This window comes from Dermacentor variabilis, unplaced genomic scaffold, assembly GCF_050947875.1.
Source record: "Dermacentor variabilis isolate Ectoservices unplaced genomic scaffold, ASM5094787v1 scaffold_22, whole genome shotgun sequence".
In the NCBI taxonomy this organism is placed as follows: Eukaryota; Metazoa; Arthropoda; class Arachnida; order Ixodida; family Ixodidae; genus Dermacentor; species Dermacentor variabilis.
This window is the reverse complement of record NW_027460390.1, coordinates 1069480-1084694: the sequence shown is the minus strand read 5'-3', so window position 1 is coordinate 1084694 and position 15215 is coordinate 1069480. Positions and strand designations below refer to the sequence as shown.

At 43.5% G+C, this 15215-nt stretch overlaps 1 protein-coding gene across 1 annotated transcript in view; it reads right to left on the bottom strand.

The window, feature by feature from the left end:
- LOC142568594 (uncharacterized) overlaps nucleotides 1–15215 on the bottom strand; it is a 203911-nt gene that overhangs the window by 12963 nt on the left and 175733 nt on the right. The window contains exons 25-26 of the mRNA XM_075678472.1: nucleotides 9208–9306; nucleotides 839–966 (exon numbers count right to left, since the gene is read on the bottom strand). Of these exons, the coding sequence (XP_075534587.1) occupies nucleotides 839–966; nucleotides 9208–9306 (227 nt within the window). The remainder of the gene's footprint in view (nucleotides 1–838; nucleotides 967–9207; nucleotides 9307–15215) is intronic.

The window sequence follows — 15215 nt, the reverse complement described above, 5'->3', positions numbered from 1 at the left end:
AAAAAGACATGACTATTGCTTTTTTCACTGTTTCTTGCAGCGTACTAGTTTTCAGATTTAAAAACAAGTCATGATTAGTGCAAGGCTAGTGCAAACTACGTTCACGTATTATTTAGGCAATTTTTTTCAATCTAGTGCTAGTCACATTCTAGTGACCGTTTCCTAGTGGAATGCCAGTATAGTTGCATGTTCACAACAGGAAAATCTGGCATCCACCTGAAAGTGGAAAATCACTTCCTGTCACCATCTGCTACTTGCTGGGAGATTCCGACTCCTTTTAATAAATTTGCTGCCTGTTTGAGGATTGCCGCAGAATTTGTTTTGTGCACCACTGGCGTATCTTAAATTTCTTACGTGTTGCCACAGAAATATTAAGTGTGGTCACAAAATTCTGTTAAGAAAAAATCTTTCCTGGTGATCCAATTTGACCATGCAGGCACTGTCACTATGATAGGGAGACAGTTAGATTGCAAACTAGCCCTTCACACGCCTTGGCGATCCTTCAGCCTGCTTATACAGAAAGCACTGACAAAACAAAAGAATCTCAATTTAACTGGTACAGCTGCAGGCATCCTCAATAGTCAAGAGATTTCTCACGATTGGATATAGAAAGCAAAGATCCTTGCGTAAAGGTAGCAAAGCTGCTCATGCAAAGCCCAATGCAGCAGCTAAACGGCAAAGTAAGCAGAAGGTCCTGTTAAAGGACTAAATATACAGCAACACAATAAATAGACACTTGTGCTCCATCAGTGCATGGTAGTCTTCCAACATTCATTCTGACAGCACTTCTTGACACTTCTGAGGAAAAATGCTATCATAAGCAAATAGAGGCACTCACCACAAGTTTGGCAGGTTCCTGAATACAGGCCAGAGCAGCAAGAAGCGACCAAGCATGTGGAGTGCCTGCGGCCAGCTGCGACTCCAGCCATCCCAACCATTGGCCACTGAATAGCAGCAGAGAGGCGGCTGCGGGAATGTTCAATTTATTTTTACTTCTAGCTACCAAACAGACAACAAAGTAGTGGCCTGAAATAATGTGTGCTTAGAACAAGACTCAAATGTACTAAACTCGGCTTCAGGTCACCACTACGAAAGTAAACGATGGCAGAACTGGGTGGTACCAGCCCATCATCTGTATGGATGAGCTTTACCAAGAAAGCTCCGAGTGACTTATTCAAACCATTGATGGCCTTTAGTTCTCGGCCTTGATACCTTAAAACAATGTTACAGTTGGAATGGCAACAGTATACCTCCAGAGCGCCTACATAATTATAAGCGTGTAGCGATGATGAGCGGTAGCGCGAGCGGTGTAGCAGAAAAGAAGACGATGCATGAACCCCGCGCAGCTGCACAGGACGGCTAGAAAACACCGTTTTCTATGAAGTGCCTGGGTACTTTTCTCAATATTTCTCCTTTTTATTTTTATGATACAACAACAACATGATACGATACAACAGGCGATACAACACTTTTATGATACGATACAACAGACGCTTAAGAGACATGGTGCAAAAATAGACGAAGACAGGCATCTGGGTTTGGCACGAGCTCGTTTCCATATTGGTCTCTGGCTGCGCTGCTCTTGTAAATGCATTGTGATTAGTTCCTTCATTTGTGTCTCTCCACACATAACAATATATAGGCTTCGATATGGTCACAAATGGCGCTTCATCCTGGGATCCTCTTTTCTTTCCTAGTCCATGGCTGCAGAACAGAGGCAAAGCCCCTCCGTGGCATTTTCACCCTTCAAGCAGATGTTAATTATGTACAGCAATGGAGTGAACAGTGGCTAATGACACTTAAACATATTAAATGTAAAGCTGTCATTTGCTTTACGTCACAGTCATCTTTCTTTTTTTTTATACAATTGTGGATGTTAACGTGGAACTAGTAAACTTGTTCAAATAACTCCCTGTTACCTTCTCTAGTGACTTGTCTAGGCATCTACACATTAATAGCATCATGTTATCAGCTAACCAAATGCTTGCGTTTCTCGAACATCATTTACAGCATGCCCCAATACATGTAAAACTGCACATGCATACATTATCCATAAGAAAAAGCTAGAGTATGCATCTGCCATTAGGGATCCATACCAGACACACCTAGTAAATACACTCGAGTCAGCTAAGAATCATGCCACAAGATTATTCTACTCTTCATATTCGTATAATATTGGTGTCACATCACTAAGAGCACACTCTGACCTCCTCCTTCTTTCCCATCACCACCCCATTTCTATTCTGGCACTGCGCCATAAGTTCTACTACTCATCACTTAATCACGTGCCTTACATTTCAGCCCCGTCATGTATATCTAGCTTAATATCCCAAGCCATGCCTCCCCTTTGAAAGAAAACCCACCCCCAGCTGTTTTTGGCATGATTTGCTATTTTTTCTAAAACACTGAAAAGACAACCCCCTTCTCGTAATCCCACTCATACCCTGGCGGGGTGACGCTTTTGGCACCACCACCAATGGTGCCCACAGGCATATAAACAAACCTTCATATCCTTTGACTACATTTTTTTCCCTGGCTTTTCTTGACTGTACATTAAAAGTTAGCCCACTCTCTCTGTTCAACTGGTTTGCTCTAGATTTTAGGTAGGCTATCTCTCGGGATATACAGTAATCGCTTTGGTAATCCCTTTCAAGTTCCCTGTCCACGTGTCTATGCAGCGACATTTTCAGCACCACTTTTTTACACAGCATCCCGTGACCGGAATGGCCTTCCTGGGAACATTGCCACTAACAGTTCCCAAAGATCATTTTTTGACTCTTTATGTAATCAGCTGCATTCTTAAACTTCTGCTTTATTGCTGCATATACATGTATAACCTGTTTGCTACTTATATTCAATTTACTAATTCGCTATACCTGTATCACCTTGTGTATACTTTATTAATGTATCTGTATAACTTATGTACCCACCCCTTATGTAATAACCCTTTTATTAGGGGTCTTTAAGGTAATAAAATGAAATGAAATACTGAATTCTCAAAGTGAACATGAATCGAAGAGCAGGTAGCACTCGACCCATACATAAAAAAATCTCTCTACCTAAGCCCAATATTCAATCTTCATCACTGAAACATTCACAACAAAAAAGAACAATCTTTTCACACAACAAATAAACTTCTTGATATGTCGCCAGAAGACAACAACAATGAAGTGCGCGGTCGAAGGCACTGGTGCTTTTGGCACAAGCGTGCCTCACGGAACGAACACCTAGCCAGTGCTGGCTTCTATGCCTTAATTACTGTCTGCTACTACGTTCCTGTTTCCTTGAGTTAATAAATCGTCGGCAGCCAACCATGGCTGCAGAGACGTAACAATTGGCAATCATGAAGACTCTGGACTCATTGGCACTTGATCAACGTCAGGGATTAACATGGCGATGTCTGACTTTGGCCGGTTAACTGAATTCAGTGGTAGCTCTGGCTCCTGGGGATCCTGGTATGGGAGGCTTCAAAGCTTTTTCGAAGCTAATGACATTACGGACGCTTCCAAGAAACGTGCTTATCTGCTAATGTTGTGCGGAGAACAGACTTGCGACGTTGTGTGTGCTCTCGTGCAACCCAAGCAGCCCAGCCAAGTGAATTAGGAGGACAGCCAAGATGCTCACAGCTCATTTTGATCCACAACCTTCTGAAATCTTCAGCTGGGCACGCTTCCAATGACGTGACCAACTGCATAGAGGACAGTCAGTGATTACACAACAGCGCTCAAGAAACTAGCAGCTGATTGTAATTTTGGAACCAGCACAAACACGGCTGCAAATCCGACAATGCTGACTATTGACGTAATGTTGTGCGACCATTTCATCTGTGGTCTCCGGAATGAGCAGGTCCAGCAACGGTTGTTTGCAGAAAAGGGCTTGACGTTCAAGAAAGCATCTGACTTTGCACTCCAAGCTGAAAATGCCGTCTAATATCAGAAAACGCGAAGGCAGAATTTAAAACATTCACGGAAGCCAGTACAAGCATCTGCAAGACAAAAAAGCAAGGTAGCTCCAGCACATATATCCAAAAGAAGAATCAACGCTGTTGGCATTGTGATGCGCAACATACTCCAGACACTTGCAAGTTTCAGGCAGCTTACTCCAACTACTGCAAGAAACGCAGACACGTTGAAAAAGCTTGCATAAAGAAGCAGAAAGACGCGAGAACTAAGAGGAATAACAATATCAAAAATCCATGACAAGGAATTTCGACAACAGCCTCAGCACCAGACGTGGCACTTTACGAACTCAACTCCTTAGGGGACTCGACCAGCACAGAGAAGATCATGATTCAGCTACACATACATGGCAAGTCCTTGGATTTTGAGGTCGGCTCAGGTGCGCCTTCACTCTCATCAGTGAGGCCCCATTCAAAGCCATGTGGACACATGACCCACCATGGCTTCAGATGAACAACAGTCTCCTATGCACATGGTCAGGTCGGCCCCTTCGAGTTCTCGGTTGTGCAGTAATGGAAGTAATGTACAGAGACAAGACATTTACATTACCACCTGTAGTTATTAAGGGAGCAAGGTGAAATCTCCTCGGATGAAATTGGTTTCCTCATCTGGGTATACAGGTAACAGACATCAATGACGTATCAGATGACGAACTTGTTTCCAAGTTTGTGGACAAGTACCAGTCTGTGTTCAACAATGACATCTCAGGAAATATTGGCCCTGCGGTACAAATCGAACTTGTGGAAGGAACAACGCCAAAGTTTCTGAAAGCATGGCTGGTCCCCTTTGGGATGCAGTCGGCTGTAGAGGCTGAACTGGTTTGACTGCAAGATCAAGGCATAATCGAGCCTGCGAAACATTCGGATTGGGCCATACCTCTCGTACTCATTCGAAAGAAGAACGGCTCGTTACACATATGCAGCGACTACTGTTGTACAGTGAATCAGGTATCGAAGAAGGCAGATTACCCACTTCCCACAACAGATGAGGTCCTCCGCCACTTGAGAGGCGGCAAGGTCTTCAGCAACCTGGATTTAGCACAGGCCTACCACCAATTTCACGACACCACAGACAGCAGAGATATTGACCCTCAACCTGCTGAAGGAGCTCTAAAAGATAAAACGGTTGCCTTTTGGAATCTCTGCAGCAACAGCCATTTTTCAACGCTTCATGGAAACTATGCTGTTTGACATCACAGGCATTTGTGCATACTTAGATGACATGATCATCAGTGGAAACGACACTGCTGAACACACTGTTAAATTGGAAGAAGTCTTCAAGAGGCTGCACAAGTGCAATCTGCGCCTTGGAAAAAATAAGTGCTGTTTTACAGTGAGACAAGTTTCTTTTCTGGGACACCCGAATTGAAGGAACAGTAGTTCACACCAGCGAAGAGAAAGTTCGAGCTCTCATTAAGCTCCAGTACCAGATTGCAAGCAAGCGCTGCAGTCATTTCTCGGAATGCTGGCTTTCTACAACAGATTCATGAAGAACAGGGTAACAACTGCCAGTTGTCTCTTCCAGCTCCGTCAGCAGGATGCCACGTAAAGATGGGGAACTCAGCATCAAGAAGCGTTTGACGAACTTATCAGATTGCTTCTCAGTTGGATCGAACTGGCACACTGCAATGAACTGAAGGAGCTTCTTGTCCCATGTGATGCTTCACCCTACAGCATAGGAGCTGTTCTGCCTCAGTGTGATGACCAGAATAGAGAAGCACTGATCGCATTTGCATCTAGGACTTCTGGGCCGGCAGAACGAAACTATGCACAGTTGGACAGAGAAAGCCTTGCTGTAGTGTTCGGCGCTCATAAGTTCCACAAATATATTGCGCGATGAAAGGTAACGTTCATCACTTACCATAAACCACTGCTTGGCATACTGGGCCCGAATAAACTAACGGCTTAAGTCCTCTCACCATGAATGACCAGATGGTGCATAAGGTTATCTGTGTATGACTACAACGTTGTCTACAGGCACGGCAAGAGCCATCAAAATCTAGACACATTGAGCTGATTGCCATTACCAGAATGCACCGCCGAGCCATGGCCACCAGGTGACATGATAATGTTTGAAGCGTTGTCGAGACCTCCGTTCACAGCCACAGAGATAGCATGATAGCAAGACAATATCATGCAAAGGCTATACAAGTCAGTGCAGGATGGTACAGTGGAGAAACTCACCGGAGATGTCTTCATTCCTTACCGACAAAGAGCGACTGCACTGGCAGTTGATCGTGACTGCCTCACGTTTGGGTCACGGGTGATTATACCTAGCTCAGCGCGGCCTCATGTTCTGGAACTTCTACATGCTATTCACCGAGGGATGGTAGCCATGAAAAAGTGCGCAAGAAGCTGCGTATGGTGGCCCAGAATTGACAAGGTTATCAAAGAAACAGTGCGACAGTGTCATGAATGCCAGTCAACGTGGAAGAGTCCACCCAAAGTTTCTATTCCCACCTGGGACCGTCCACAGACACCGTGGAACACAGTGCACATTGATTTCACGGGGCCCCTGTACGGGCACACCTACTTAGTTGTGGGCACGTACACAAGGTGGGTGGAAGTCCGTCACGTGACACAGCATCCACAGTTGTCATTGATGTACTTCGAAGTCTCTTTGCTACTTTAGGCATTCCCCAAAAAGTCATCTCTGACAACAGAAGAGCTTTTATTTCTAGCAAGATAAAGTAGTTCTATGCATCAAATGGCATAGGCCACCACATCATCAGCGTATCACCCTGCAACAAATGGCCATGCAGATCGCTATGTGGCAGAACTGAAGAGAGTGCTCGTGATGTATACAAAGTGGTCCATACAGTGTCGACATGCGAGGTTCCTATATCAGCAACACACGACGGTTCACACAGTTACAGGAATGACACCTGGGAGAGCTGTGTTTGGACTAGAACTTTTGTGTCCCCTCAACCTACTCAAGCCGGAGAGGGAAACACAGATCCATGAGTACCAGGAGACATTGAAGCAATCACGTGGCTTCTCAGTAAGGAAAAAAGTGCTTATCCATCAGTTTTTTAAAAAGTCACTTACTGAAGGTGAAATACTTCCCTGCGTTGGACCATGATCCTGGCTTATAAAGAGCGTCCTTGGAAAGGTTCGGCTTCACCTCAACCACAAAAAAAAAAAACAAGTCAGACCAGGCAAGCAACCCAAGCACCGACAGATTGGAGCATAGGAGACAAATTATCGGATACAATGCCACAAGAAACAAGTTCTGCTGTTCCTCTGGTACCGGACTCACTCAATACACAAGACAACACTTCCTCTGAACCATCGACCTTGACGTCACAAGCAGGAAGCACCCAGCAACTGCGGCCACCAGAGGTTAGGCGGCCTCCAGACTGATATGGAGACTTCGTCTAAGGGAGGAAGAACTGATATGTTGCCAGAAGACGACGATGATGAAGTGCACGTGTGAAGGCACGGGCGTTTTTGGCACGAAAACGAATGCCTCACCAGTGCTGGCTTCTACACCTGAACTACTTTCTGCTACTATGTTCCTGTTTCCTTGAGTTAATAAATCGTCAGCAGCCAACCACAGCTGTAGAGGCATAACACTTCTTAATAGTAGTTTATATACCTTTCATTCCAATGTTAAATCAGCACTATGTTTGAAAACATTGCAGCACAGCCACTTTTTGGAGTAGCTATTACGGGTACAAATAGCATGTTTGATGAGGTTCAAGACATTGATGTGGCTCCTGTATTGCTATTTCTCACATTATGCACAAATGTGCACTATTCGCGCTTCCATTTCGCTTCAAAAGTGTCCAGGGGTCATATTTAGTAACGACTCATTTCATTTTTCCTTTTTCTGTTTTTATAATTTGTCACATTGAATGGCTCCTCCCTCTGACAACAGTGAGCTAATGACAAAGGGAAAAATTTTTAAAAAAATGGAAGCTCTGAAGCCATATATTGTAACCATTCATTCCATCAGCTGAGCAAAAATGAAGAGCAGAGAAGTAGCACAATTGAGGAAAATGTCTGCACTGACTGGCTGTGCAAGTGTACAGTTTAGAGTATTTGTCAGGCAAAACACCAAAACTCTCAGCCAGTGTCACATTCCAATTGCAATAAAACATAACATGAGCAAGAATAACTGTAAATTGAGAGGCTCAATTTCTCGCTGAAAGCACAGGAAGCAAAGGAATGCAGAGAAAATAGCTATTTCTTTTAATGAACTATATAGGCAATTATGAATGATCCTTAGTACATGAGGGGACAGTCGTTCCTATAGCTAAATGGGGGTAGATCACCAGTATCATGCGGTGGTTGTAGTTTCGGCTTCCACTGGCAACAAGGTTGCCTTTGCTTCATATTTTGTCTCATCTCTTTAATACGAAGTTTCTTACAAGTTTAAGCCTTAATTACAAGATAATAAAAAAAAAACAGTCATCATTCTTCTATCATACCTTGCCAGAAAGGCAAAGAATGATAGCAAAAGGTAACTAATAGACAACCACAAGAAGTAAGATTCGTAGTTTTATCCGCCATATAAATTGCAGTGAACATTGGCTTACTAATTAAATTAACAAGCACAGTATCACGTGCACACTGATAAACATGAACAGATCTCACTCAATGTCACAGCGCCGGCCTCGAGCAGTGTGCGCATCGGGCAACTTCTTGCTTTGTCGCATGCCTGACACTTGAGATCATGCAACGTCTAACACTAGGCACATGTGAAGGCAGTTCACATGGAGCAACCAGCTGTTTCACCTTGCCCATGCTTTGCACCCATGACAGATTACCTTTAAGATATGTGCTCAGCTGCGCAGACAACAACGCACAACCACACACACCACGGCGGGGGTAGAGGAGGAGACGAGCCCCCCCCCCCCCCCCCGCTCCCCCAACTTAGGGCACATTTGATCATGTGACCTCCAACGTACGGTATGAAAGAGCACAGCTTGTAAAAAAGCCACCATCCTTCTCGGCTCACCCACACACACGTTCTCTCGCACCCGCAGCAAATCGTATGAGAGGTGTGATCTTGTTGCACTTGGACTTTATACTGAACTTCACAGTGACACCAGTGGCGAATCCTGGAGTGCCTATAAATTGCTAACCCAATAAATTATTTTCTCTTATGCTTTCCTTGGCTTCATTGTCTATTGGCTTCACAGGCCTTGTGAGTAAAAAAAACACACTTCAAAGATTGCAGTGCCGTGCAGAACAAGGACAGGGATGAGCTGGCACTTAAGAAAGAAGACAGGAAAGCTACCCACCACTATCTCTATCCACGTCGACAGCTTTGAGCACGAACAAGAAGTAGGCAAGTGCAGTGCTCGCATGTGACACGTTGGACTCCAAAGTCAAGTGCATAACTAAACAAAAAGAAAGAAAAAAAGATAAATAAACATACAAAACCTGTGTTACGCTGAAAATGTTCCAGAAGCAAGCACTCAACAGAACTCGAATCATGCATTCAAAAGTCATTCATCCTTTTGATTTTTAAGTCCGTAATTAAGCGTTGAAGGGTATGAAAAGAAACATATTCGAATTTGTTGTCTGCTTAATCACATTACAAAATCAGACCGTTACCTTTTCTTTTCTTACTGCAGCAATGTAATTTAGGACATTATGTGCATGTTCCTGTGCATGAAATAGCACCTCTTATGCAAAATTTATCTTTAACAAAAATTACTTGACAAATGTCAGGAATTTTCGTATAGTACTCATCTGAAACTTCTTGTACATAAACATTCACATTTTCTATCATGTGCATTAAAGCATCTACAGGGCTCATGCAGAAGATCAGACTCAAAATTCACAATTCAAGAACTTCAAGGCTGTAGGGGTTGTGAGAATAGGGATTTTTGAGACCAAATCAAATACGACTCCAATAGTGACAGAAGCGGATCGAATTGAATTGAGTAATTTTCTAATAGTTTTCAAATAATGAACAGGCCGTTATTACAATGTTCACATCCTAGTATTCCTAAAGTTAGCAAGTTTCTGTCATTACATTACATTACATTACATTACATTATGAAGAGTTGTTTATTAAAAGAACAAGTGGAGCATTACTTAGGAGCAAACAAGTAGTTTCTTTGCATGCAGAGGACTCTTCAGAGAGCGCGAATGATCACTGTATAGCCTGTAAAGTATGGCTACCTAAGTGACACTGCCTTGCTCCATTACACAATTTCTCAAATTTTTTTGTCTATACTATGCACGTGGGGGTGAAAGTTTACTGTACTTTTGCTCCAATTTTATGTTTAACTGGGCGCAGTTGACGTTTCGAAATATTTCAAAAGAATTTGAAAAACATTTGCATCTACAAATAGTGACTATTCAATTCGTTATTCCAAAGTTTCAAATATTCATACAATACTACAAGGATGCCGCAGACCAAAACCTAAGGAGGGGGAAACAAACTTTATTTGTACACATACACTGCAAAAAAGTTTAACCTCCTTTTAAGCTGCACTTTCTTGCAGCTACGCAGCTCCTGAGTTGGGCACATACTTCGAGCTCTTCAGGTCGCTTTTCTAAGTTGACAATCCTATTGTAATTATGTCAATCGCCTTCTGGCATGATTGTTAATAATGCCCGATTTCAGCCAAAGCTACTTGTCGTGTTAAAGCCAAATGGCTGAAACTTACTTTCCACCAGGCATTTCTAAAGCCACCGGGGCTCGAAAATGAAGTCATGATGGCTGCAGTGTGAACCAACTAGCAATACAACAAAATAGAGGCATGTCTTAATCGCTTGATCTGGCTTTGTCTAGCTCCACAATGGCAATGGAGATTTAAACAAACCTGCCGCTAGTGGCTGTGGACATGCCACATTGCAATCGTTTAGCGATACTCTCAAAAGAAAATACAGCGTGTTTCTACAAAGACATTAAGTAATATTTAAAAATGGCCATTTGGAAATAAAAGGACGGTTTCCTTGGAGACATGCCATCAGTGGTGGCGAATACAGGGTGATGAGTGATACAGGGTAATTGTCACTAATTAACAAAAATCCATCATAAACCTTTTAAACTTTTAGTTTCAGCAGGGCCCATCGTAATTGGGACATTGAAGCGAGCTCTTCATACAAGCCATATCAATTTTGTATCTGGAGAAACGTAATTATTCTCGGAACTGTGGCACCATGAATTTCGGCTATCAGAGTGTGCGAAACCGAAACTGGGGGGCTGCAGCGAGTGCAAAGCCATGCCCCTCAAAGCGACGTTCTGCAGCTGCGAGCTCCTCGCTGTCACAGTATGCTGGCTGCTTACTACTGGGTGATGCAAGCAGACTTTCACCTTGAGGGTTGTGGCTTTACGCTTGCTGAAGCCTCACAGTTTCGGTTTTGCACGCTCTGATAGCTGAAATTCGTCATGCCACAGTTTTGCAGGTAGGCGCATTTTTCCAGATCCAGAAGTTGATATGGCTTGTACAGAGAACACGCTTTAATTTCATGATTGCAATAAGCCTGCTGAAACTAAAAGTTTAAAAGTTAATCAGTTACATTTTGTTAATTCACAACTAATTACCCTGCTACACCCGTCAATCTGTGGTTGCCACCACTGACAGTATGTCTCTAAAGGAACCGTCCTTTTATTTCAAAACATCCTCATCATCAGCCTATTTTATGTCCACTGCAGCACAAAGGCCTCACAATCTCCAATTACCCCTTTCCTGCACTAACCGATTCCAGCTAGCGCCTGTGAATTTCTTAATTTTATCACCCCACCTAGTCTTCTAGAAGCACATGTTGCTAGGCTAGACAGCTCATATTACTGAGCAGACCATAAATATGATTGCTTGGCGCCAACAAGGAAGGACGGAAGGGAACAAGGGTAGCGCCAACTTTCGACTGTTTATTCTCTATTGAATAACATGCAATATATATACGCAGGCAAATGTGCGCCATACAAAAACAGCTTCAATTGCGCAACACCCTAATCGAAGCGCAGAGAACGGTGAGGCCGGAGGTCTTACCATATATGCACCGTGTAACCCTCAACTTAAAGAAGGTTGCAGACAGACATGGGGTGCCAGTCGCATTCTCTGCGCCACGCAAGCTCGCCCAGATGAGTCCTCCCATTCTTTCTGATGGGAGCAAGAAACATGGCTGTTTTAAAGTACACGTCAAGCCGTACACAAAATGTGCTACGGGAGTCGTGTATGAGTCTTTGCCGTCTTGCGGTAAGACATATGTCAACTAGACTGGGCGATGCGTAAATGAGCGTGTGCGGGAACATGAGCTGTCACTGAAAGGTAAAGACGGAGCAGATTAGCCTAAGCACTGAAATTCCCATTCGTGTGAGCCACGATTGGACAAGATACGGATTCTTGGAAGAAGTAGGGACACCATGGCACATGAATTGTTAGAGGCGTTTCATATTAAAGAGCGAGGTTCCTCTTGTATTAGTGACACATCAGTTTTACTTTTGCATGCAGAAAGGTTTTTTGATAGCCGGCTGTGATTAGGGTGTTGCGCGATTGAAGCTGTTTTTGTATGGCATAGTTTTGCCTGCGTGTATATATTGCCGAAAGTGCACATGGAGGAGCCCGAACGGCGAGACTAGAAATGAGATAGACTTCATACTCTGCGCTAGCCCTGGCATCATACAAGATGTGGACGTGCTCAGCAAGGTGCGCTGCAGTGACCACAGGATGATAACAACTCGAATTAGCCTAGACCTGAGGAGGGAACGGAAGAAACTGATACATAAGAAGCCGATCAATGAGTTAGCGGTAAGAGGGAAAATAGAGGAATTCCAGATCAAGCTACAGAACAGGTATTCGGCTTTAACTCAGGAAGAGGACCTTAGTGTTGAAGCAATGAACGACAATCTTGTGGGCATCATTAAGGAGTGTGCAATGGAAGTCGGTGGTAACTCCGTTAGGCATACCAGTAAGCTATCGCAGGAGACGAAAGATCTGATCAAGAAACGCCAATGTATGGAAGCCTCTATCCCTACAGCTAGAATAGAACTGGCAGAACTTTCGAAGTTAATCAACAAGCGTAAGACAGCTGACATAAGGAAGTATAATATGGATAGAATTGAACATGCTCTCAGGAATGGAGGAAGCCTAAAAGCATTGAAGAAGAAACTAGGAATTGGCAAGAATCAGATGTATGCGTTAAGAGACAAAGCCGGCAATATCATTACTAACATGGATGAGATAGTTCAAGTGGCTGAGGAGTTCTATAGAGATTTATACAGTACCAGTGGCACCCACGACGATAATGGAAGAGAGAAATCCCACAGGTAACGCCGGAAGAAGTAAAGAAAGCCTTGGGAGATATGCAAAGGGGGAAGGCAGCTGGACAGGATCAGGTAACAGCAGATTTGTTGAAGCATGGTGGACAGATTGTTTTAGAGAAACTGGCCACCCTCTGTACGCAATGCCTCATGACCTCGAGCGTACCGGAATCTTGGAAGAACGCTAACATAATCCTAATCCATAAGAAAGGGGACGCCAAAGACTTGAAAAATTATAGACCGATCAGCTTACTATCAGTTGCCTACAAGCTATTTACTAAGGTAATAGCAAATAGAATCAGGAACACCTTAGACTTCTGTCAGGCAAAGGACCAGGCAGGATTCCGTAAAGGCTACTCAACAATAGACCATATTCACACTATCAATCAGGTGATAGAGAAATGTGCGGAATATAACCAACCCTTATATATAGCTTTCATTGATTACGAGAAAGCGTTTGATTCTGTAGAAACCTCAGCAGTCATGGAGGCATTACGGAAGCAAGGTGTAGACGAACCATATGTAAAAATACTGAAAGATATCTATAGCGGCACCACAGCCACTGTAGTCCTCCATAAAGAAAGCAACAAAATCCCAATAATGAAAGGCATCAGGCAGGGAGATACGATCTCTCCAATGCTATTCACAACGTCTTTACAGGAGGTATTCAGAGACCTGGATTGGGAAGAATTGGGGATAAAAGTTAGTGGAGAATACCTTAGTAACTTGCGATTCACTGATGATATTGCCTTGCTTAGTAACACAGGGGACCAATTGCAATGCATGCTCACTGACCTGGAGAGGCAAAGCAGAATAGTGGGTCTAAAAATTAATCTGCAGAAAACTAAAGTAATGTTTAACAGTCTTGGAAGAGAACAGGAATTTGCAATAGGTAGCGAGGCACTGGAAGTGGTAAGGGAATACATCTACTTAGGGCAGGTAGTGACCACGGATCCGGATCATGAGACGGAAATAACCAGAAGAATAAGAATGGGCTGGGGTGCATTTGGCAGGCATTCTCAGATCATGAACAGCAGGTTGCCATTATCCCTCAAGAGAAAAGCGTATAATAGCTGTGTCTTACCAGTACTCACCTACGGAGCAGAAACCTGGAGGCTTACGAAAAGGATTCTACTCAAATTGAGGACGACGCAACGAGCTATGGAAAGAAGAATGATAGGTGTAATGATAAGGGATAAGAAAAGAGCAGATTGGGTGAGGGAACAAACGCGCGTTAATGACATCTTAGTTGAAATAAAGAAAAAGAAATTGGCATGGGCAGGACATGTAATGAGGAGGGAAGATAACCGATGGTCATTAAGGGTTTCGGACTGGATTCCAAGGGAAGGGAAGCGTAGCAGGGGGCGGCAGAAAGTTAGGTGGGCGGATGAGATTAAGAAGTTTGCAGGGACGACATGGCCACAATTAGTACATGACCGGGGTTGTTGGAGAAGTATGGGAGAGGCCTTTGCCCTGCAGTGGGCGTAACTAGGCTGATGATGATGATGATGATGATGATGATGATGATGATGATGATGATGATGATGATGATGATGATGATGATGATGATGATGATGATGATGATGATGATGATGATGATGATGATGATGATATATTGCATGTTGCACAATAGAAAATAAAGTTGAAAGTTGGCACTCCCCTTGTTCCCTTCCGCCCTTCCTTGTTTGTGCCAAGCGATCATATTTATGGTCTACTCAGCTCTTAGTCTTCTGCCATCCTCGACTGCGCTTCCCTTCTCTTGGCACCCATTCTGTAACCCTAATGGTCCATTGGTTATCTAAACTACGCATTACATGACCTGCCCAGCTCCATTTATTTCTTTTAATGTGAATTAGAATATCAGCTATCCCTGTTTGCTCTCTGATTCACACCGCTCTTTTCCTGTCTCTTAATGTTACACCTAACATTCTTTGTTCTATCGCTCTTTGCACAGTCCTTAACTTGTTTTCGAGCTTCTTTATCGGTCTCCAAATTTCTGCCCCATATATCAGCACCGGTAGAACGCAT